The sequence below is a fragment of the Myotis brandtii genome, unplaced genomic scaffold (assembly GCF_000412655.1).
Source record: "Myotis brandtii unplaced genomic scaffold, ASM41265v1 scaffold728, whole genome shotgun sequence".
Taxonomy (NCBI): Eukaryota; Metazoa; Chordata; class Mammalia; order Chiroptera; family Vespertilionidae; genus Myotis; species Myotis brandtii.
Genome location: NW_005370875.1, coordinates 288,922 through 310,993, shown reverse-complemented (window position 1 = coordinate 310,993; position 22,072 = coordinate 288,922). Strand labels below are relative to the sequence as shown.

Below are 22,072 nucleotides of genomic sequence, written 5' to 3'. Positions count from 1 at the left end.
TGATAGCCCCACTTCCCCCAGAGCTCCCCAAGGCACATACCTCCCCATCTTCCTCCTCTTCCTCCTCTTCCTCAGGCTTTGCAGAACCCCTAGAGATCAGACCTAGCCCTCCCACCTCTCGAGGGGGTTCATCGAGGGGAGGCACCGCTATCCTCCTTCTGACTGGACTGGAGCAGCGTGCTGGGGGCTTGACGCCCACCAGGCACTTGGCTCCCCAGGCTGATCCTCACCCTCCCATGAGCTTGGCGGTGGTTGTCGGCTCTGAGCCCTCTGCCCCACCAGCTCCTCCCAGCCCTGCCTTTGACCCTGATCGTTTTCTCAACAGCCCCCAGAGGGGCCAGACATATGGAGGGGGGCAGGGGGTAAGCCCAGACTTCCCGGAGGCAGAGGCTGCCCACACCCCCTGTCCTGCCCTAGAGCCTGCTGCTGCCCTGGAGCCCCAGGCGGCTGCTCGGGGTCCCCCTCCACAGTCAGTAGGAGGTGGGAGGAGAGGAAACTGCTTCTTCATTCAAGATGATGACAGTGGAGAGGAGCTTAAGGTCCAGGGGCCTGCCCCACCCGTACCTTCACCCCCTCCTTCACCACCCCCCTCACCTGCCCCCTCGGAGCCATCAGGCAGGTTAGGAAGAGGGGAGGCCTTGTTTGGAGGAGCTAGTGGGGCCAGCGAGCTGGAGCCGTTCAGTCTTGCATCATTCCCAGACCTTATGGGAGAACTCATCAGTGACGAAGCTCCAAGCATCCCTGCCTCCAACCCCCAGCTCTCACCTGCTCTTAGCACCATCACAGACTTCTCCCCAGAGTGGTCCTACCCAGAGGTGAGTCTCTCTCATCCCTGTCCCTCTTACCTCCTGGTATGGGGCCTAGTTACCATAGCTGCTTAGTTCTCCTCCCAACCTCTGTTTTTCCACAGAGTGTGGCTTCTTTCCTGTTTCCATAGTCCTTCTGACTCACCCTTCTCCCTCCCTTCCCCTTCCACAGGGTTGTGTGAGTCCCCAAGTGCCCAGGGGGCTTCATTCCCTTGGCGACTTTCACAGGGAGGGAATTGGGGCAACTTAGTGCCGAGAAGAGAAAACATAGTCGGGATATGATTGCAGACTTTGGGAAGCTAAAGACTGTCTTCATTAGTAGAGAAGTTCTGCTTTATGCTGCCCTAGTGAGGGAAAGGAGGACCTGCAGTTGGGGCCTAAAAAAGGACTTCCTCCTGATGACAGCTATCTGCAAATGAGTCGGTGGCCTTGGGTGAGGCTAGCAGACGCAGGTGGAGGGCAGCGATGTTGGGGAGGAGGGACAGGCTAGCTGACCTGACCCCAGTGGGTCCTGTCCAGTCCCTGTATCACCAAGCTCTAGCACAGGGCCTGCCACATAGAGATACTCTCTGAGAGTCTACATTAATGAATAAGTGAGTGTATGAATACCCAGCAGAGTGCTAGCCACATGGCCTTCTGACTTCTGTCTACAGGGTGGGGTCAAGGTGCTCATCACGGGTCCGTGGACGGAGGCCTCCGAGCATTACTCCTGTGTCTTTGACCACATCGCAGTGCCCGCGTCACTTGTCCAGCCTGGTGTCTTACGCTGCTACTGTCCTGGTATGGGGATGGGGATTAGTGGGGGAAAGGACTAACTAATGGCATTTAGGACTTCTGGAAGCACTGGGGACAAATGTGTTGAGTTGTTCCTGAGAGCACAAAGCCCTCATTCAGTCTTGAGGCTGAGTCCCACGGTCCCCCAGCAGGCAAATGAGTCTGGGCTTAGGTGTCAGAAGGTCTGGGTTCTGGCCCGAGAAATCTACTCCTTACTGGACTGGTGACCTTAGATACGTCTGCTCTTTTCTTGGGTCCTTGGCCTCCCCTCCTGTAAGGTCAGGTATTTGACCCAAGGAGTCTCTAATGTCTGTTCCAGCCTTAAAGCCAGAGTCTAGCTCTTGGAAGAATGAAAAGGGAGAGATGTTGGTCTCCTCCAACCAATCTTGAGACTGAAGGACATTGGCTTCCATCTAATACAGTAACTGTTAGCCACATGTGCCTATTGCAATCAATTAAAATTAAGTAAAATTTAAAATTCAGTTCCTCAGTCGCACTAACCACATTTTGAGTGCTCAGTAGCCACCTGGCTGGTGCTACCCTATTGCGCAGTGCAGATAAGCATTTCCATCATTGAGGAACGTTTTGTTGGACGGTGCTGGTCTAGACGTCGCTGCCAGGGCAACCTCCAGTGTCTGCCCTTTTGCCACCAACCTTGCCCCTTACCCTGCACTCAGCAGTCAGCCTTACTGTGGGACCCCAAAGGCTCACCAGTGACATGGTGACAGCTTTGTTGTCGGTGTGTGTTCTCCCCATCTCAGCAGCCCTGTTCAGTGGTGCACAGATGGTGCATCAGGGACCAGGGCCTGATGGTTTCCTTTTCAAGGCTATAGCTGGGGTGTCGCTCTCACTAGACACCGTTGGTGAGCAGCTGGCTCTCCTTCCTCCCCTCTTAGTAACAGGGTCATGACGTCTGGACACTGATTCTGGGAGACCAAGGGGTTTCTATGCCATCAAATTATTTATAAGTATAGGTGTCTCTTGACCCTCCGCTTCCAGGCCTTGGTGCTGAGTAACAAACATCCTTAACTACAGGGTCTCTAGAGTCCATAGCAGGTACCGAGTTCTCACATGAATGGAATCCCTTCCCAGTTAGTGCCAAGGCCACCGAAGCCAGCAGCCTCTTGGCCCACAGCGGGGAAGCTGGGAAGCTCAATATGAAATGACCAGCTGTGGCTCTAACACAGAGGGCCAGAGAGGGAGCTGCGGGGAGAGAGCCCTTCTCACTGACCTTGCCCTCTCCAGCCCATGAGGTAGGGCTGGTGTCTTTGCAGGTGGCCGGGCGGGAGGGACCCCTTTCTGCTTCTGTGCTCTTTGAGTATCGAGCACGCCGATTCCTGTCACTGCCTAGTACTCAGCTCGACTGGTTGTCACTAGATGGTAAGTAGCTCGCCCTCTGATCCCAAGTGTCGGGCCCCATAACTTTGGAGCACGACACTCCTAGGTCCCCTCAGCACTCAGGTGGCCACCACCTAGCCCACATTTACCAGTCTTTTCTCAACTCCTGCTTCACTGGTCATTTCTAAACACAGCAGCAAACTTCCCTTCCCTCCTCTTCCCTGTGCATCTTGGAGCCATGTTTGTCTCAGTTCTTACCCTGTCTTCTCCATCCCAAAGGATGGGGTCTAGGCAAGCGAGGCCAAGAGGGACAGGGACAGGGTCTAGAGCAGCGGTTCTCAACCTGTGGGTCGCGACCCCTTTGGCGGTCGAATGACCCTTTCACAGGGGTCGCCTAAGACCATCCTGCATATCAGATATTTACATTACGATTCATAACAGTAGCAACATTACAGTTAGGAAGTAGCAACGAAAATAATTTTATGGTTGGGTCACAACATGAGGAACTGTATTTAAAGGGCCAGAAGGTTGAGAACCACTGGTCTAGAGCAATATATATAGGACGTGCGAGTATGTACATGTATATAGACATGTATTGTTTTCCTCTCCATAAAGATAGGTATTTATTATAGGAAATTTGGAAATTATCTAGAAAAGCATAAACTACAAATGAAAACTGCCGATATTACTACTCAGTAATATCTACCACTTGAATAGCATGCTGTACTTTCTCATACAAACACACTTTCTTATACAAACCCACAGACATGCATACATGCATGTGTATGTGTGTATTTATTTTTTAAGTACATTTTTATTGATTTCAGAGAGGGAGAGAGAGAAACATCAATGATGAGAATCACTGATTGGCTGCCTCCTGCATGTCCCACAGTGGGGATCAACCCTGCAATCTAGGCATGCACCCTGACTGGGAATCGAACCATGACCTCCTGGTTCATAGGTCGATGCTCAACCACTGAGCTGTGCTGGCTGGGCAGTGTTATTTATTTAAATCCAGCACTGGCGTTGAGAAATTGTTTCTCTCTGCTCCTGCTTCTTTCTCAGGGTGTGTGCTTCTCTGTCTTCTCCTCTGGGTGTCTCAGTTCTGCTGTCACCCTGTGGTGTCTCCCTCAGGGCTCGTCCTGGCTCACCTCCCTCAGAGCTGCCCCTTCAGGGGGCTGCGTGTGGGTTGCCCCGCAGCCTACCGTGGGATCTTGCCAGGTCTCCCAGGTCTCCCAGGCCTGTTCTGTCTGTCCTGCTGTGACTGCCCACCCCTCCCCCGCCGCCTTCCTTTCCTGTCCCTGTTATACCATCTCTCCTCCCTCTTTCTTTCTCCTTGGACCAGGGTCTTAACTTGTCCCCCTTCTTCTCTTCCTTGTTGCTTGCTTGGTACAGTCCCCAGCTTTCCTTCGTCCTCTCTCTCCTCTCTTCACCTTGTTTATCCTTTCTGCTCTCTCTCCTCCCTGTTATACAAAGGTCTCTGCTCATCCTTCTCCACCTTCCTCCCCACCATCACTTCTGTGCCTCAGCTCCTTCTGCCTAGCATCTCAGAACATCCCTGACCTCCAGCCTGTTTCTCGATGCTTGTTTTTCCATGGCTCTGATCCCCTCCCGCCCCTCCTCCTTGTCCTTGTGTGATCTCAAGAGGGGACAGATATAGCTTGGGATGTGTGTGTGCGCGTGTGTATTTGTGCATGGGGTGAGGGGAGGAGGAGGAATGGATGGCTATCCATCTCTGTCATGTTCCCTCCCCACCATCCTCTTTGTGGACAGCTGTGGGGGGCCAGGAGGAAGGGGCGGTGCTTTTCAAATCACAGTTCCTGAGCTCTTTGGGGCTGTGGCTAACAGAGAGCAGGGACCCTGCAGTCCTTCAGCCCCAGCATGGGGGACAGAGGTAGTGTCTGGGGCAAGCGCGGACGGTGTTTCACCTAGGAGAAGGCTGAGGGAGTGCGTGTGATCTGGAGCAGCTCGGGGCTGGATACTATGTGGGAATTCCTCCTGTCTCTGTGCCTTGAAGGACACAGTTGTGGTTCTGGATTCTGGTCCTGGGTGGATGAGTAGTGTTAAGAGCCCTAGCTTAAGGACTGAGTTTCAAAAGTGGGTGGGTAAAGGGGCTGTTGTTTTGGAGGAGAGGGAAGAATATGATTCAGTGTCTTTACCTCCCAGATCCTGGGATAGGTCCAGTTCTGTGTTAAGGGCATCACCTAGATCCTGCCCGTGAGCCTCCCATACCCTCTCCCCCTCAGACAACCAGTTCCGGATGTCCATACTGGAGCGGCTGGAGCAGATGGAGAAGCGGATGGCAGAGATCGCAGCAGCTGGGCAGGCACCTTGCCAGGGTCCTGACGGGCCTCCAATGCAGGTACTTCCATGAGGGAGCCCGGTGAATGGAGGGAGGGTCTTCCTGCAGAAAACAGCTCTGGTGTGTGACTTCTCACTCCCGTCCCCAGCCCCTCGGCCACCCTCCTCCCTAATCCCTGACGTCACCCTGCTCCCACCCCCGCCCTGTGGCAAGAGTGGCTATTCTGGGCACCCTCTTGGCATGACAGGCTTCAGACTATTTCTGGGCTGAAGAAGGGTGGAGGTGAAGGAGAGGGTGGGGGAGGGGACCAGGAGGTTGGGGTTCAGTGCTCTGGGAGTCCTGCGTGTCTGAAGGAAGAAGACTGGGAGAGGACTCTGGGTTCTGAAGGGGAGAAGCATCTGTGGATATGGCACTAACCTGAGCTGACGTGAAGGCACAACACGGGCCAGGGTGTGTGAGATCTGGCTGCCAGAGGGTCTGCAGGAAGTTGGCTATGGGAGGAGGGGACATCCAGGAACTTGAACTGGGAGAACTGACAGGCCATCAGAGGTCTGTGTGGTGGGAAACTGGAGTGAGAAGTGCAGGAGGGGCAGTTAGAAGCTGAGAGGCCAGGTATGGGATGGCCAAGGCCATCTCAGGCCAGAGGACCAGATGCTCAGTTCTCTGCATAAGGATGTGTGTATTGCAGGATGAAGGCCAGGGGCCCGGGTTCGAGGCACGGGTAGTGGTCTTGGTAGAGAGCATGATCCCACGCTCCACCTGGAGGGGTCCTGAACGTCTGGCCCACGGAAGCCCCTTCCGGGGCATGAGCCTTCTGCACCTGGCCGCTGCCCAGGGCTACGCCCGCCTCATCGAGACTCTGAGCCAGTGGCGGTGAGCAGGGGCAGCAGGGCGGGGACTGGGCAACCACTGGAACAGAAGTGTCGGGACTGAAGCCCCGCTAAGAGGGGGCTGGAGTCACTGGGAAGGAAGAGGGGCTGGAAGGTTTGTGTGGGGAGGAATTTTAATATCCCCTGAGTTACAACACTGACTTCTTGACCGCCTTACATTTATTTATTTATTTTTCCATCACCATTTATCCTCTCTGTGCCCTCTTCCACGGCCATCCCCTCTCCCCCAATCCCGCAGTCACGAGTTCCCTTTTTCTTTCTTTTTTGTTCAATCCCTCCACCCGCTCCCAACACCCCCATCACATTTATTAATTTCTGACTGCCTCATCCCACTGACTGTAGTGCTTCTAGACAGCTGGCTTCCCAGTCCCTTCAGGTCCCTTGTCCCCACTTTGCCCACTTTTCCCCTAACTGGGCTCTGCTGTCCCTTCCCCAAACCCTCCAGAAGTGTGGAGACCGGAAGCTTGGACTTAGAGCAGGAGGTTGACCCGCTCAACGTGGATCATTTCTCTTGCACGCCTCTGGTGAGGGTGCTGGGGTCCTGAGTGCATGTGGGGCGTCGGGAGAGGGGAAGGGTGCTTTGAAGGGAGGGCCTGCAGGAGTGGGGAGGACAGGGGACTGAAGCTGGGCCACCAGGAAAAGGGCCTCGGCCTCACCTCCGCCTGTCTCCCTACTCCTGTCCTTGCCCTGCCCCTCCTTAGATGTGGGCGTGTGCCCTGGGACACCTGGAAGCCGCTGTGCTCCTTTTCCGTTGGAATCGGCGGGCGCTGAGCATCCCCGACTCTCTGGGCCGCCTGCCCCTGTCTGTGGCTCACTCCCGGGGCCACGTGCGCCTTGCCCGCTGCCTTGAGGAACTGCAGAGACAGGAAGCTTCAGCCGAGCCCCCACTTGCCCTGTCGCCACCCTCCTCCAGTCCAGACACGGGTGAGGGTTACCCCTCATCTTTTTAAGAGGGGGATGTGGGTGAGACAATAGGCCAGGGGCAGCTGAAGAGTGGGAGACAGAAAGTGTGAGAGGAGGGAAATCGAGGAGGAGGCAGGGAAGGGGAGATACTACTAGCAAGGACAGACAGGGAGACTGAGAGCCAAGACGGGGCAGGCAGGTGACTCTAGGAAGGCAGATGGCCCCTGCTGCCCTCACCCTCTCCCTCCCCTTACCTTCCAGGTCTGAGCAGTGTCTCCTCGCCCTCAGAGCTGTCCGATGGCACTTTTTCTGTCACATCAGCCTATTCTAGTGCCCCAGATGGAAGTCCTCCCCCCGCTCCTCTGCCAGCCTCTGAGATTATTATGGAGATGGCCCCAGGCCAGCTCTCCTCTGGTGCCCCAGAGGCCCCCCTACTCCTCATGGACTATGAAGCCACCAACCCCAAAGGGCCCCCACCCTCACCACCTCCTCTCCCACCAGCCCTGGATACAGGGGCTGCTCCAGAGGAAGCTTACAGCCCACCGGCTGTGGACGTGATCCCGGTACTGCTTGTGTGATGGAATTATGAGGGCTAGAAAGAGGGGTGCAGGGGTGGGGGGAGGCCGACTAGTTCATGAAACAGAGTGAGTCTTGCTTCAGTTTGGGAAGGAGCAGCTATTGGCCCTCATTTTTGGACAAGCAAGGTAATCCTTTGCTTAACTTCTATCAGAGCTTAACTCAGAGTCATGAGGCATCAGAGCTTAAAAATTCTGGGGAATATCTTCAGTGAGAGCTGGATTGTAGGGGTTGCCTGTTGATCCATGAAGAGACAAGCTTCTTGGGGAACCAGAGAGATAGAGGGAAATTGGGAGGGTTGTGGAAGAGAGAGCTTGGCAAGATGGAGGTATCTGGCAATGACTTTGGTGAGGAGGAAGCTTGTACATAGTAAAAGCTAAGAAACTCTTGTGGGATAAATGATGGAGTAAATCTTTAGGTATAGCAGCAAGAACCGGAGGACATGCCTGCTTTAGAGAGGCTAATGGCTAGAGAGGTCAGGGTAGCACTGTAAGTACAAAAACCTAGAGACTTCCACAAGGTAGGCTGTGTTACATGTGGCCAGCAGGAAGTGCTGCAGGCTGCAGGACTGGAGTAAAAGCAAGGCTGAAGCCATTCAATAGGGTCATGTGGTTGGTTGAGCTGGTTCTTAGAGAGCTGAAGCGGGGTAGGGTGGCAGGCATGGCCAAACCTGGGGGTAGGATGTGCTTGCATGGGCCAGACCTGGGTGGGACAGTAAGCAGTCAGCCTGGAAGGCTAAATCCTTCATTGCTCAGCTTGAATCTCCATTTGGAGTATGTCCTCCCTGTCCTATGTTCCCCACAACGTCTCAACACAGGTGGAGACCCAGTAAGTACAAATGAATGAATCTGGAACAGTGGCTGAGAAAGATGGGGTGAGAAAGGACAGCAATCCCTGAGGCCTCACCGGGTGGGAGAGAAGGAACAAGACAGGAAGGGGACCGAGGCTACAGCTGTGTCAGGGCAGGAACATCTGTCACTGGGGACCCCCAAGGCTCACCCCGCTTCTCCATCCAGGTGGACATGATCTCACTGGCCAAGCAAATCATCGAAGCCACACCAGAGCGGATTAAACGAGAGGGCTTTGTGGGGCTGCCTGAGGCTGGAGCCTCAATGCGGGAGCGGACAGGGGCCCTGGGGCTCAGCGAGACCATGTCCTGGCTGGCCAGCTACCTGGAGAATGTGGACCATTTCCCCAGCGCCGCCCCTCCCAGGTGACCAGCTTAGGACAAAGCCTCCAGATTCTTGTTTAAGGGAAGATGGCAAGGGGAAGGCAGCTTCCCCATAGCCAAAGATCCATTCTGGCAGAGGCCCTACGGGCCTTTAGGGCATTGAAACTGGCTGAGCTCTGAAGCCATGCTCTCCAGGCTCCGTTGTTGGGGCTGTCCCTGGGCAGAAGAGGGACTTCACATGCCCCATGACTTGTCCTCTCCCTGTCCCTGCAGCGAACCGCCTTTTGAACGGGGACGCCCGGCGGTCCCTCCAGCACCTTCCTGGGCAGAGTTTCTCTCTGCATCTGCCAGTGGCAAGATGGAGAGTGATTTTGCCCTGCTGACATTGTCGGATCATGAGCAGCGGGAACTGTACGAAGCAGCCCGAGTCATCCAGACGGCCTTCCGAAAGTACAAGGTCAGGAGGCTGGGAGGTCTCAGGGAAAGAATTACACAATCTTTGAGTCAGGGGAGACTGTGGACTCCCAGGACTTCGGGAGGGAGAGCAGTCATCCAAAGTGGCTTTGGGCTGAAGGCCAGAGGACCTCAGGCAAGTTGGAAGGACAGATCACATGTCTATGAGGTGGGCCTTTAGGTGCTGAGACTTCCTGCTTTCCCCTTAGGGCCGGTGGCTGAAGGAGCAGCAGGAGGTAGCAGCAGCTGTGATCCAGCGCTGTTACCGGAAGTACAAACAGGTGAGTCCCTGCTCTCTCTAAGGCATAACCAACCACTCCCACCCAGAGCATCCAGAATGCTGCTGGAACCCTGACTCCCTTCTCTCTCCACAAGCTGACCTGGATGGCACTTAAGGTATTAGGCATGAGATCCGGGCGTGAGGTTGTCTGTGGTGACTCAAGCCTTTCCACGAGCGTGTGGATTAGAGAAAGAGACCTGCATCAGCTGAACTTGGGGTGACCCTCAGGGGTTTGGTTTCTGTCCCTCCAATTCAGCCCGCCTCTCCTCCCCACTCCTAGTTTGCTCTCTATAAGAAGATGACGCAGGCGGCCATCCTGATCCAGAGCAAGTTCCGAAGCTACTACGAGCAGAAGCGGTTTCAGCAGAGCCGCCGAGCAGCTGTGCTCATCCAGCAGCACTACCGCTCCTACCGCCGCCGGCCCACGGGCAGCCTGCCGCCCCGCAGCAAGTAGGGGTCCAGCCCCAAGCCCTCTGTGCCTGCTCACTGCATCCATGCCCATAGCCCATAGCCCCCCAACTCCCAGCTCATCGTCCTGCCCCCAGTCCTTCCTTGCTAGGGTCCCAAAGGGCCGAGGACGGGATGCCTGAGTGTTGTGTGAGTTTTCCTCATCTTTTCTTCCTTTTGCCAGAAGCTCCTTTCTCACCAAAAAACAGGACCAGGCAGCCCGGAAAATCATGAGATTCCTGCGGCGCTGCCGACACAGGTACCCATTCTTTCTCCTGCTGGATTTTGCTCAGCCACCTCCCTCACCCACCTCCCCAGATCTGCTGATCTCATCTGACTCCTTCCTTGTTTCTCTGCAGGATGAGGGAACTGAAGCAGAACCAGGAGCTGGAAGGGCTGCCCCAACCTGGACTGGCCACCTGACCTCTCCCCACCCTGAGGCCGCTCCTGGCAGTCTTAAGGGAGAGGGCTCTCCGGGGGAGGAGCCCCCTGTCGGCAGCTTTCCTCGTCACTTTGTCTGGAGATCTTCCTAGGTCTCTACCTCCTCCCCCTCCGAAGTGCTGAACTCCCTCTCCCTCCCCCAGCTCCTCTTCCCTCCGGGTCGTGCCCCCTCTTTCGGTCCCCGGCTCCAGAAGACCCACGCCCCACATACCTGCATCTTCAGCTGTGACCTCCGGAGCCCCGCCTGCCCCTTCTCCACAGCTCCCTCCTTGCCTGCACCCGCCTCACCCCTTTCCCGAATTGCCTTATTTATTTGTTCGAAGCGTCTCTGAATGTATCGGCCTGGCCCCACCTCTGCCTTCGCTGCGCTCGCCCCTCGTGTTTCAGGGCTGACCGTGCCCCCACCCGACTCCGCATGTTTGCGTCCGTTTCCTCCCTTTCTGGCCCTGTCTTCCCCCTGTCACTCCAACTCTGGCCACCAGCCTCGGGGCCACAGGGGAGACTGTATATAGGAACACGTTGCGGAGTCCCACCCCATCCCCTGATGGGAGGGGGTTTGTAAATATGTAAGATACAGAGTATAGTGAAGAATCTATTTAAGGCGCCGGGGAGGGCTGCACGGCCGGGCTTGTGGTTCCCAGGCGCTGTGGGGGGCCTCCGCCGGCCCCACGAGCACTTTCTACTTGTGCATGGGCTTAGTTTCTAAGAAATGCCATTAAACATCGCTGCACCAGCCAGCCTCCGACTTCTGTCTAAGGGGGAGGGGAGGGCCGGGGCGGGGCTTCGGCAGGGGAGGCTGCCGCGCGCCGGGCCAGTTCAGTGCCTGGGCGGGACCGGTGTGAGGTTTTCCACCGCCGACGTGTTTCCGGCCTTAAAGGCATTTCGCCCTTCCCTTTAAGACGCACCGCCCCGTCTCTGTCACTCCCAAGATGGCGGACCTACTGGGCTCCATCCTGAGCTCCATGGAAAAGCCACCCAGCCTCAGTGACCAGGAGACTCGGCGCAGGGCCCGAGGTGAGGATCCCAAATTCACATCTGCTTTTCTTCATTCGGTTCTCAGGACCGCATTCTTCCTCCTTTAGACGGTGCCGCCTCTTCCACCTTGAAAACCCCCTCAAAGGCCCCTTCATAGGCCCCCCAGAGTCCCTACAAGGTCTGCTGACCCGCCCGCTGTTCGTAGCGGACGGTGATTGGCTACCCGAAGCCTAGTGCCAGTTTCCTGCCTCTTTCCTGGCCTCGCAGTCCTTGTTTTCCATTCGCCAAGAGGCCCGCCTGTCCGCTGCTGGCGTGCTCTGATTGGTAGATTGCCTCCGGCCCCACCCAACTTGGTGCTTCTTGGCCCGCCTTCGGGTCGCAGGAGGGCGTGTTCGGTCACTCAGCCCCTCCCAACTCCGGAGTGTCCCACGACCCATTCCCATTCTGTTGGGTCCAGGACACGCCCATCCGCAATCCTTTCACCTCTATTGGCCACCTTAAAGGTCCGCCTATTAAAGACCTTCCTCTGGCCCACCCACCCACCTCAAGCACCTCCAATTGGTTGATGGGTCCTTTCGGTGCCCTTATGCCCCTCCTACTTGATTTAACCTCTTTCCTACCCTGCCCATCTGTAGCCTTACTTTCCCCAGTTCTCCGAGCGGGTGGTGATGTTGATTGGAGAGAAGAAAATGCCTCTGTCGGTCCGATTGGCTGTAGGCTCCCACTTGGGTTCTCTGAGTGACTTCCCTGCAGGCGGGCTCCTGAGTTCGCCCGCCAGCGTAGGGCGCGGTCGGCCTGGCGTGCAGCCTTCCCTGGGTTGCTCGTGCTGCTGCGTGTGAAGGAGTCAGACAGAAGTGCCTTGGGAAGGACCCAGCCCCCAACCCTGCGAGACCACAGACTAGCCCCGGCCCGGCTCCCGGCTTCCCACCCGCCCTAGGGGCCAGGGCAGGCCGGATGCCTCCAGTGCGCTCAAGTGCTGCTTAATAGCTAAATATCTATTATTTACTGAACGGTTGCTAGGAGCCAGGGTACCCTCCGAAGCCCACAGTCTGAAGCATTGATGAAATGCACGTTGATTAAATGATCACATAGAAGTTTAATTATCAACTTGATAAGTACCCTGAGAGAAAAATAGTTATGAGAGCGACCACCGAGGGGTCCTTAACCTAGTCTGTGGTGACCTGGGATCTGAAGTGAAGGATAGATGATTCAGTAAGAGAGGGGGAGCGAAGTGTTACAGGCAGATGCGTATTTGGAAGCTCTGAGGAAGGAGGGAACATAATGGGCCTGGCAGTTGGGATTATTTCATGCTCGCCATGACTAGGTGCAGCAGCAGACTAGGAAGCCAAAGTTGAGTTTAGTCACTTGCTTGAGGTCACAGGGTTAATAAGTGACAGGGTTTTGAATCCAGGTGTGGCTTTTAAGCCTATGACCTTAACCATCATCATTTGCCATCTCAGATCCAGAGAGAACTCAAACCAGTTGTGGAACACTCAGTGGCCACTGGTGGTCAGAGCCCTTGATGTCAAAGAGATGAGAGCTCCTAAGCTGTCAGGGGCCACAGAGAATAACTGGATAGGAGGTGAGCAGGGTCCCTGCCTCCTAGAGCTTCTAGGATGGTAGGGGAGACAAACAGTTAAACTATATTGGTTCTCAGCACATGCTATAGTGGATGTCTGAGTCGAATGTGTGTGGGCCCCAGAGGAAGAAGTGAGTAACTCTGACTCATGGCAAATCTCAAAGTTTGCAAGAGGAGGAAAAGCATTTCAAGCAGAAGGAACAACATGTGCAAAGGCATGGAGTGATTAGGAAAATGGGAAGAGGTCAGTGCAGCTAGAGCTATTTGGATGCTGTGGAAGAAATGGGCCTTAAGGATATAAAGGATTTAAAATGACAGAAGAGAGGAGAGGGGACATTAAGATGTAAGGATGGGAAGTTCCTCTACAATTGACTTTGAACACCTACACTCTCCAAGGAGAATGGTGTCAGATTAGTCATTTCAGCTTCATCTTGTCTGTAGAAGTGAGAAGTTTCGGGGGGCGGGGTTTACAAAATAAAGGTAGGAAGTTAAATAATTTCCCCTTTCCTATGTAGACAATGAGATGATAAACTCTTTAAGGCCAGGGCTTAGTCTGGTCTCCTTACCTCCGCAGGTGCCTTATAGTTCTTTGTATATTGTGGGTATTAAATGTTTGTGAATTGGTTTCCCCTGTGAGATTGGGAAGTGAGGGTAAGCGTGATTCTAATCTTTGCTACTCCTCCTCTGAGCTCTTGAAGAGCAAAGCTATGTCTTAAAGAGCTTGGTGCTCCAGGGCCTAGGACAGTGCCAGGTTTAAACATCGATAAATGCTTGGTGAATAAAAAGCCCTCCCTCCCCAGCCTGATACCTCCTGGTGGACACCAGACCTCCTTTGAAGCCTTACAACCTCCCCACCCATGCGTCTGCCCTGGCCTCATGCTGCCATTTCTCACCCCCAGAGCAGGCTGCCCGCCTGAAGAAACTACAGGAGCAAGAGAAACAACAGAAAGTGGAGTTTCGTAAAAGGGTGAGAACAACTGGAGAGATCAAGGCAGCCTCAGGAAGGATGTCCAATAAGTTAGAATTAGAACTCAGTGATTTTGAAAATGCCTCAGGAGACGTGAAGCCTGGAAGCCAATGGCATGGAGGCTGGGTTAGGTGTGGGGAGGCAAAGGCCCGTTGGCCCAGCTGGGAAGAGGGAGATTGGGGCAGAGCCATCATCTCATATCTTCTCCCCGTTTCCCTCTCCCAAGATGGAGAAAGAAGTGTCCGATTTCATCCAAGACAGTGGGCAGATCAAGAAAAAGTTTCAGCCGATGAACAAGATAGAGAGAAGCATACTGTGAGTGTCTTGGGCTGGGGGAGGCAGGAAATGGGTGGCCAGGGCGGCATGAAAGGTACAGTGTGGAAATCCACAAGAGGAGGGTGCGAGGCCCCCTCATGGCTCTACATACTCTTTCCTCTCTGTCCTCCCTCCCTTCGCAGACACGATGTGGTGGAAGTGGCTGGCCTGACATCCTTCTCCTTCGGGGAAGATGATGAATGTCGCTATGTCATGATCTTCAAAAAGGTAAAAGGCCTGAGTTCCCCACTCTCTCCCTTTCAGCCTGTGCCCCCCTGGGGAAGAGAAATGAGATGAAACATGTATATGGAGCCTTGACGCCATCATCCCTCTTCCCCAGGAGTTTGCACCCTCAGATGAAGAGCTGGACTCCTACCGTCGTGGAGAGGAGTGGGACCCCCAGAAGGCTGAGGAGAAACGGAAGCTGAAGGTGAGTTTGCCTGGAAGTCCCTGGAGCCCACCACCTGGGAGGGGTTGGGGTCAGGCCCCTGAGCACCAGTGCTCCACTTCTGCACCCCTAGGAGCTGGCCCAGCGGCAGGAGGAGGAGGCAGCTCAGCAGGGACCTGTGGTAGTGAGCCCCACCAGTGACTACAAGGACAAGTACAGCCACCTCATCGGCAAGGGGGCAGCCAAGGATGCAGCCCATATGCTACAGGCCAACAAGACCTATGGCTGTGGTGAGGCCACAGTGGGGGCTGGGGAGGGTAGGAGAGGGAAGGCTAAGGCACAGGGATCCTAGGCCCTCCCCACCCTTTCCTCTGCCCCTAGTGCCCGTGGCCAACAAGAGGGACACACGCTCCATTGAAGAGGCCATGAATGAGATCCGAGCCAAGAAGCGTCTGCGGCAGAGTGGGGAAGAGTTGCCACCTACCTCCTAGGCACCCCAGCTCTCTGGGACGGGGTAGGGAGGGACAGGCTGCTGCTATTAAAACCCATTCTGGAGCCCCACCTCTGAACCACCTGCTAACGGCCATCACTTAGGCTGGAGGAAGCAGGTGTTTGATTTGTCACTTAGAGTTTGGATATGTATATGGTTGTGTGTGTGTGTGTGTGTGCGCGCGCGCGCGCAAGAGAGTGAATGCACAGGTGGGTATTTAATCTGTATTATTCTGTTCTCCTTGGAACTTTCTTCCCCATGGGGTTGGGGTTACTTTACATTCAATAAACACTGTTTGAACCAATGTCTTGGTTTGTTTAAACAGAATAAGAGGTGGGTCCTGGAGAGGAAGAGAAGTGATTTTAGCTTGAGCAGGATAAAACTGTTTGTGTAAGCCAAAGATAGCCAAATATTGGCACTTTCATAAGAGAGAGTATTTTAAGAGCACAATTACTAGGGCCAGATGGCCTAGTTTTGGATCCTGGCTCTGCCAGTTACTGTTACGTTGGGTGGGGTATTTGACTTTCTTGTGCCTCAGTTTCCTTACCCATAAAATGGAGATAATAATGGTAACTATCTGAAAGGACTGTTTCAAAGATTACACAAGTCAATATATGTCAGATATTTAGAGCAGCTGCAGATCTTTGAGCTCCACAGAAGTGGTAGCTGCTCTGGTTTTCACGGTCATCTCACAAAGCACCTGACTTCGACACCACACACACTGCAGACTGTGTACTCCAACTTACTGGCAGATCTGATCCAGCTTCCCCTCATGGTGATGTCAGACCCTCGATCCCCCCCCTTCTCCTGGTTCTAGTTCCATGTTCTGTCAGTGCTTCCAGCTTCATTTCACATATGGCACCTGCTTCCCCCAGCTCCTTCACAATGTGAACTTTGTTGTCCTAGATTCAGCCCAACTTCCTCAATGACTAGTCCCTCACTTCCTCTTTGTCACAGCAGGTGATACATCTGTTCTCTCTTTCCTGCCCCATCTCCTGTCTTTTCCAGTCCGGAGACAGCATTCCTCCCTCCCACAAAGGAGCACGCCACTGTCTTGGTTGACACCAGTGTTTATTTCAGGGAGAAGGACTTGAAGGCCTCCATCTATCCTGTGGGTCCTGGGGCCCACAGCTTCTCACTTGGCCTTTGGATTGCGGAACTTGCGTCCAGCAAAGACAGCCTTGTCCCCGAGTGCCTCCTCAATCCTAGAAGGTAGACCAAGTCAGAACTGCACCCTTCTAGCCCAACAGCCCTCAGCTTCCCACACCCAGGCCCACTGCACCCACTGTACCTCATGAGCTGGTTGTATTTGGCCAGACGCTCTGAGCGGCAGGGGGCACCAGTCTTGATCTGAGGAGGGAAGAAGGATTCCAAGGGTTGCATGAGGCTAGAGAGGAGGGATTGGGCCTGGCCCTGAGGAAGTAGCCTGTGGTGCCATTCAACTCAGGGGCAGGAGGCCAGGGATCCCAAGAAAACTTGTTCTAACATGACAGAGGGGAGCCATGAGTACCTGTCCTGTGCAGAGCCCCACCACGAGGTCAGCAATGAATGTGTCTTCAGTCTCCCCAGAGCGGTGGCTCACCATCACTCCCCAGCCATTAGACTGAGCCAGTTTGCAACTGTGTAGAGAGGATAATCCATAAGGCCTAACAGGACCTCCAGTGAGAAAGCCAGGGCTGGATGGGGCTTTTCTGTTTTGGGGAGCAGGCACTTTGTGGGGAGGGTAATGTTATTTGGAAACTAGAAGAAAAGGGGGGATTCCTTATCTTGAACTTGGTTCCTGAGATGCTGGTAGAAAGAAGGGCAGAATCTTGGAGAAAAGAATGGTATGGGGTGGAGGTGGGGATAGCAGGTCACAATGGCAAAGCTCTTGGGGCCAGGCCAAGAGTTAGTCAAAGCCTTGCCCAGTTGGTGTGGCTCCATGGTTGAGTGTTGACCTATGAACCAGGAGGTCATGGTTCAATTCCCAGAGGGGCATATGCCCGGGTTGTGGGCTAGATCCCCAATGGGGGGCGTGCAGGAGGCAGCCGATCAATGATGCTCTCTCATCACTGATGTTTCTATCTCTTCCTTTCCCTTCCTCTCTGCAATCAATGAAAAAATATGTGTTTTTAAAAGTTAGCCCTAACTGGTTTGGCTCAGTGGATAGAGCGTCGGCCTGCGGACTGAAGGGTGCCAGGTTCGATTCTGGTCAAGGGCATGTACCTTGGTTGTGGGCACATCCCCAGTAGGGGTGTGCAGGAGGCAGCTGATCAATGTTTCTCTCTCATCGATGTTTCTAACTCTCTATCCCTCTCCCTTCCTCTCTGTAAAAAATCAATAAAATATATTTTTTTAAAAAAGTTAGTCAAAGTCGTGAGGTCAGTCAAGAGAGTGGGGTGGGTCAGGAGCCAGGGGAAAGGTAGACTTGGAGTTTAAGGGCAGGACTGCAGCTGGAGGGAGGCTATGGTGCACCCCAGGGCCAGGAGGCACTCACGCCTGGATGGATTCGGTCACTGAGCCAATCTGGTTGACCTTCAGCAGCAAGCAGTTGCAAGCCTTCTTCTCCACGGCCTGGGCAATCCTCTTGGGATTGGTGACTGTGAGGTCATCTCCTACAATCTGTATGTCCACCCCCGAGAGGAACGAGGTCCAAGTGGCCCAGTCATCCTGGTCAAAGGGGTCTTCAATGGAGACCACTGGCAGGAGATGGGGCAGAGTCAGGTTAAAGGTCTGAGGGCTTCATGAAGTGGGTGACAGGTCAGAAGAATTTGGATGGAGATTGCAATGGAGGCTCTGAAGTCAGTGTGTTGGGCAGTTACCAGGTACTCAGGCAGGTGCACTGAACACCTGGAGGGGGGCGGGGTCTCACCAGGATAGTTCTTAATGAAGCTCTTGTACAGCTCCCCTAGCTTCTCTCCTGTGATGTGCCGTGCGGGGTCATCGGGTGACTTGAAGTCAAGATCGTACTTCCCATTGCGATAGAACTCAGATGCCGCCACATCCATACCAATTACCACCTTGTCTGGGTAGCCAGCTGCCTGGATGGCCGTCTTCAGCAGCTCCAGGGCTGGGAGAAGGACAAGAGAAGACCTGAGGCTCCTGGGCACCCTGTCTCCACAGCCCCCTCCTCTGTGAGGACCCAGGGGTTCTGCCCTTCAGAGTGCTCACACTGACCCTCATTGTTCTCCAGGATGTTGGGGGCAAAACCGCCCTCATCACCCACGTTGGTGGCGTCCTTCCCATACTTGGCCTTGATGACCCCCTTGAGGTGGTGGTAGACCTCCGCGCCAATGCGCATGGCTTCCTTAAAGGAGCTGGCTCCCACAGGCAGAATCATGAACTCCTGCATGGCCAGCTTGTTTCCAGCATGGGAGCCCCCATTGATCACATTGAAGGCCTGAGAGGAGGAGTGGGTGTTCAGACCTGGGCAAGGGTATGAGTGATCAAGAAGAGCTGGGGAGGAGGGGTCCAGGTGGAATCTTGGCTTCCCTACTTACTAGCTGAGTGACCTAAGGTGAGTAATTTTACTCCTCAGAGCCTCTTTCCTCATTTCTCTCAGGGGAATACCACCTGCTTCCCTGTAGGATCTTATGCTGAAAATTAGAGAAAGTGAATGTAAAGCTCCTAGCATGTGCCTGTACACAACAGTAACTGATATGGCACTTACTACAGGCCAGGCACTGCTCTAAGTGATTCACATATATTCTATTAGCTCATTTCATTCTCTAAACAACCCTATGAACTAGGTACTATTATTATCCCCCCCAAATCTGCAAATGAGAAAACGGAGGCATACAGAAGTTAAATAACTTGCCTAAGATCACACAGCTAGCACACAGGCAAAGCCAAGATTCGAACCCAGCAGTTTATCTCCACAGCTCATGTTCTTATACAATCTGCCTAGTAACAATAAAAATTGCAACTTTTTATTTTACCTTTTTTTAAAAAAAAATAGCTTTTATGGTATGAAGTTGTTCATAGTTCAGGCTTTGTCTATAACATTTTTATTGACATTAAATTCAAAGGGTTTCCATAAAGAGGACATCTGAGCTTATAAGGATTAAAGAAGACACAAAGAAATGCCAAGATCCTTGCCATAAAGAAGCTCTCTATCTGATTTGGGGGTTGGGGTAGGAAGCAAAATAAGAAGCTGCAGTTATTGAGCCTCAGAGTGGAATGTGAAGGAACTGGGTTACCTGAGGGGGAAGAAGCAGAGAGGCTTAAGGGAAGGTTTGGATTGTGGGAGAGAAGGGAGGGGGAGGGGGGCTGGACTGAGCAGGAGAGGCTCCATTTCAGGAAACTGTTTCTTTGGAGCTGGGTCTGGAAGGTGAACACTCCAGGGGCTGCTTATAAATTTTTTTGCTGGATGAGGCAACTCTGTCACTGTGGGATCTTGGGGGGGGGGGGGCATCTGCACTCACAGGCACGGGGAGGACCAGGTCCGGGTTCCCAGCAAGATCTGCAATATGTCGGTAGAGCGGGACCCCCTTCTCGGCTGCTCCAGCCTTGCACACAGCTAGCGACACTCCCAGGATGGCATTGGCTCCAAACTTGGCTGGAGGAAGCAAGCACAAAGAAAGGGTGAGAGCTTCTCCCCAGTGTTTGGGGTCATCTCAAAGGGGAATGTGTCAGCTTCACACTGTGTCCACAGCCATCAGGAAATGCCTGAGGAATGAATAAAAGTCCATCCAGCTACGATGTGCCCCCCAATGTGGGCCACAGTAATAATCCTAACCAGACATTAGCCCCACGGCCTCTCCCCCTCTATCCCACATCCCATCCCTTCACTCACATTTATTCTCAGTCCCATCCAGCTCAATCATAAATTTGTCAATTTTTTCTTGATCCACGACGCTTAGTTTCTGGAAGAGCAGGTTTGAGGAGGGGAGAGCAGAAGTCAGATTTCTAAAGAGCCACGGCATGAGCAGAAGGAAGAAGTGCAGGTATTTGGAGAGACGAACCATTGGCCCCTCCCAGGCAGGGGGTGGTGGGGGGTAGGAGGAATAAGCTCTCCCCACTTGCCTTTTCCAGCAGAGCAGGACCCAGAGTCTTGTTGATGTGTTCCACAGCCTTCAAGACGCCTAGAGGCCAGAGGAGGGGGTTCAGATCTGATTCAATCAGGTCTCTTCCCATGGACCCCAGCTCCTCAAGAACTTTGGGTTCCAGGCCTTTACTCCAAGCAGATATTGGGGGGAGGGGGTGTCCACGCCCTGAAACCACCCCTCACAGGCTCTTCAAGTGTTGGTCTTTCCTCACCTTTGCCCAGGTAGCGAGATTTGTCTCCATCTCTTAGCTCCAGAGCTTCATAGATACCTGTGGAAGCTCCGCTGGGCACAGCTGCTCGGAATCGGCCTGGGGTGAGAGGAATTGGAAGATCACAGACAGGCCCATCCACCCCCAAAGGGCCAAGGCCTCCTCTCTGAGCCTAGGGTGGAGGCCATGCAGACAGCAGACAGACTAGGGCTTCTCCCAGCAGGGGAGCCAGGTTGGAAGAGGAAGGCCTGGGAAGAGCTCTGTGGAAGAGATCTCAGAGAAAGGTGAGGATGTGGGACAGCTGGGGGATAAAGACCAGATGGGGCCAGGGTCTTCCAAGGCAAACCAAGTCACGGGGCCTGTGTTACCTTTGGCTGTGTACAGGTCCACCTCCACAGTGGGGTTGCCCCTGGAGTCCAGGATTTCCCGGGCAAGGATTTTCTGCATGGCCATGGCTGCAGGACAAGGGGTTGAGTGTGGACAGTTGATCCCTTCAGGAACCCCAAATCCTGTGCCCTTTAAGAGTCTTCCCCACCCCAAGAAGGCAGGTGCTGGAGCTAAAAATATCCCACAAAAAGGTCACAGACCAAAGAGGCAGGCACAGCCCCCTCCCCCACTCAGAACAGCTCCTATTCCACCCTCCGCCAGTCCCAAGAATCCAGGGGCCTCTCCTTTACAGCTCCAGCGATTCTGATTCCACCACTCCCTCAACCCCTTTACCGCAAAGTCAAGCAATCTGTTCTCCATGGCTTCCTAGCCATCAGCTCTTCTGTCATTATTCTGTTTGTTTCCCCCCCTGCTCTTCAGTCTTCAGATCCTCAGGGGGGCCCACATCCTCCGCCTGGCTGAAGCTCTAGCTACCCTTCTCCATATCTCTGCCTGCCTCTCTTCACATCCTCATTTCCCTACCCATGGCTACCCATCCTGCTTGCTCCAACTCCTCCAGTCTTTTGTAAGCACCCCCAGTCCCAGGAGGGGAAAAAAAGCTGACATTTCCTTCAAGCCAGCACCACCCTCACCCTTTACCACTTCCACCCCCTGGGGCTAAAGATTCACCAGACCTGAATGTCTTGGCTGGGGCTTGGGGTGAGCTCCGGGTCTAGGTGGCAGCTGGGACAGTGTCAGCTCACCCCCTCTCAGGCTGGGCATTTATCCCCAGCCACCCTGTCCCCCAGCCAGCCCCGCCTCTCTCCCTCTCCATCCTCCCCCTCCGCACCCGGCTGGCAGCCAAGTGCCCACTACAGCCTAAGGCCCCCTTCCCAAAGGTCAATAACTACCCCTCCTTTCTCTCTGTTCCCCAGTAAAATGTCCCTACTTTTAATTCTAGCTCTGGGAAGGAGCTTCAGAAGGGGGGCGGAGGGGTCTTCCCCTCCCCAGGACTATATTCCCCTTTTGCAAAGGTTAAAGGGGAACTAGTGCCATTTAGGAAAGGCCAGGAGTAACCTGAGCCCCGCAGGGCTGGGGAGGGGGCCTGGAAGAGGGGCTGCAGGACTGGCAGCCACACATGCCGAGCGCACGTGGCCGGCAGGGGCTGCCGCTGCCCTCGGTGGGGGGAGGAACCGGGGCTCTGGGCCAGCTCTGGAGTCTGAAACGGAAACCCCCTTTCGGAAGGCGAGAGGGTCTCACCTCTTAGGGCCCTCATCGCGGCCTCTCCCCGCAAGCAAGGAAGGCGGGGGAGCGGGAGGGGAGACGCATTTAGACTGGCCCCGGCCCCGGGAGGAAGCGCGGCTGCCCGACAGCGC

At 54.4% G+C, this 22,072-nt stretch overlaps 3 protein-coding genes across 11 annotated transcripts in view; 2 read left to right on the top strand and 1 right to left on the bottom strand.

Annotated features, from left to right (window-relative positions):
* The window catches only part of CAMTA2 (calmodulin binding transcription activator 2), a 17,425-nt gene extending 6,311 nt beyond the window's left edge, over positions 1–11,114 (top strand). For 4 of the 8 annotated variants that reach the window (XM_014530236.1, XM_014530235.1, XM_014530233.1 and 1 more), the window contains 15 exons: positions 1–815; positions 1,460–1,586; positions 2,826–2,960; positions 5,165–5,280; positions 5,909–6,093; positions 6,556–6,634; positions 6,812–7,034; positions 7,275–7,576; positions 8,606–8,802; positions 9,034–9,217; positions 9,423–9,494; positions 9,589–9,609; positions 9,774–9,943; positions 10,125–10,199; positions 10,300–11,114. In XM_014530236.1, the coding sequence (XP_014385722.1) occupies positions 1–815; positions 1,460–1,586; positions 2,826–2,960; positions 5,165–5,280; positions 5,909–6,093; positions 6,556–6,634; positions 6,812–7,034; positions 7,275–7,576; positions 8,606–8,802; positions 9,034–9,217; positions 9,423–9,494; positions 9,589–9,609; positions 9,774–9,943; positions 10,125–10,199; positions 10,300–10,363 (2,765 nt within the window). In that variant the 3' untranslated portion in view covers positions 10,364–11,114. The remainder of the gene's footprint in view (positions 816–1,459; positions 1,587–2,825; positions 2,961–5,164; positions 5,281–5,908; positions 6,094–6,555; positions 6,635–6,811; positions 7,035–7,274; positions 7,577–8,605; positions 8,803–9,033; positions 9,218–9,422; positions 9,495–9,588; positions 9,610–9,773; positions 9,944–10,124; positions 10,200–10,299) is intronic. The other 4 variants (XM_014530237.1, XM_014530238.1, XM_014530239.1 and 1 more) reach the window with 4 other exon arrangements.
* A 100-nt stretch (positions 11,115–11,214) lies between these two features.
* On the top strand, positions 11,215–15,399 carry SPAG7 (sperm associated antigen 7). Its single transcript, XM_005882568.2, has 7 exons — positions 11,215–11,395; positions 13,835–13,902; positions 14,129–14,217; positions 14,361–14,445; positions 14,558–14,647; positions 14,739–14,895; positions 14,987–15,399. The coding sequence occupies exons 1-7, from the start codon at positions 11,311–11,313 to the stop codon at positions 15,094–15,096; spliced, it is 684 nt and encodes a 227-aa protein (XP_005882630.1). The 5' UTR covers positions 11,215–11,310; the 3' UTR covers positions 15,097–15,399.
* Positions 15,400–16,149: 750 nt separating this feature from the next.
* ENO3 (enolase 3 (beta, muscle)) lies at positions 16,150–22,066 on the bottom strand. Of its 2 annotated transcripts, none has more exons than XM_005882567.2 (12): positions 21,957–22,066; positions 20,699–20,785; positions 20,334–20,429; positions 20,100–20,158; positions 19,870–19,939; positions 19,499–19,632; positions 18,252–18,474; positions 17,947–18,144; positions 17,572–17,773; positions 16,606–16,714; positions 16,387–16,445; positions 16,150–16,300 (listed from the first exon to the last, which is right to left on the bottom strand). In XM_005882567.2, exons 1-12 carry the CDS (start codon positions 21,970–21,972, stop codon positions 16,231–16,233), a joined length of 1,323 nt encoding a protein of 440 aa, XP_005882629.1. In that variant the 5' UTR covers positions 21,973–22,066; the 3' UTR covers positions 16,150–16,230. The 2 variants fall into 2 exon arrangements, with proteins under 2 accessions (XP_005882629.1, XP_005882628.1); XM_005882566.2 differs by lacking the exon at positions 21,957–22,066 and adding an exon at positions 21,392–21,494.
* Between the last annotated feature and the right edge of the window lie 6 nt (positions 22,067–22,072).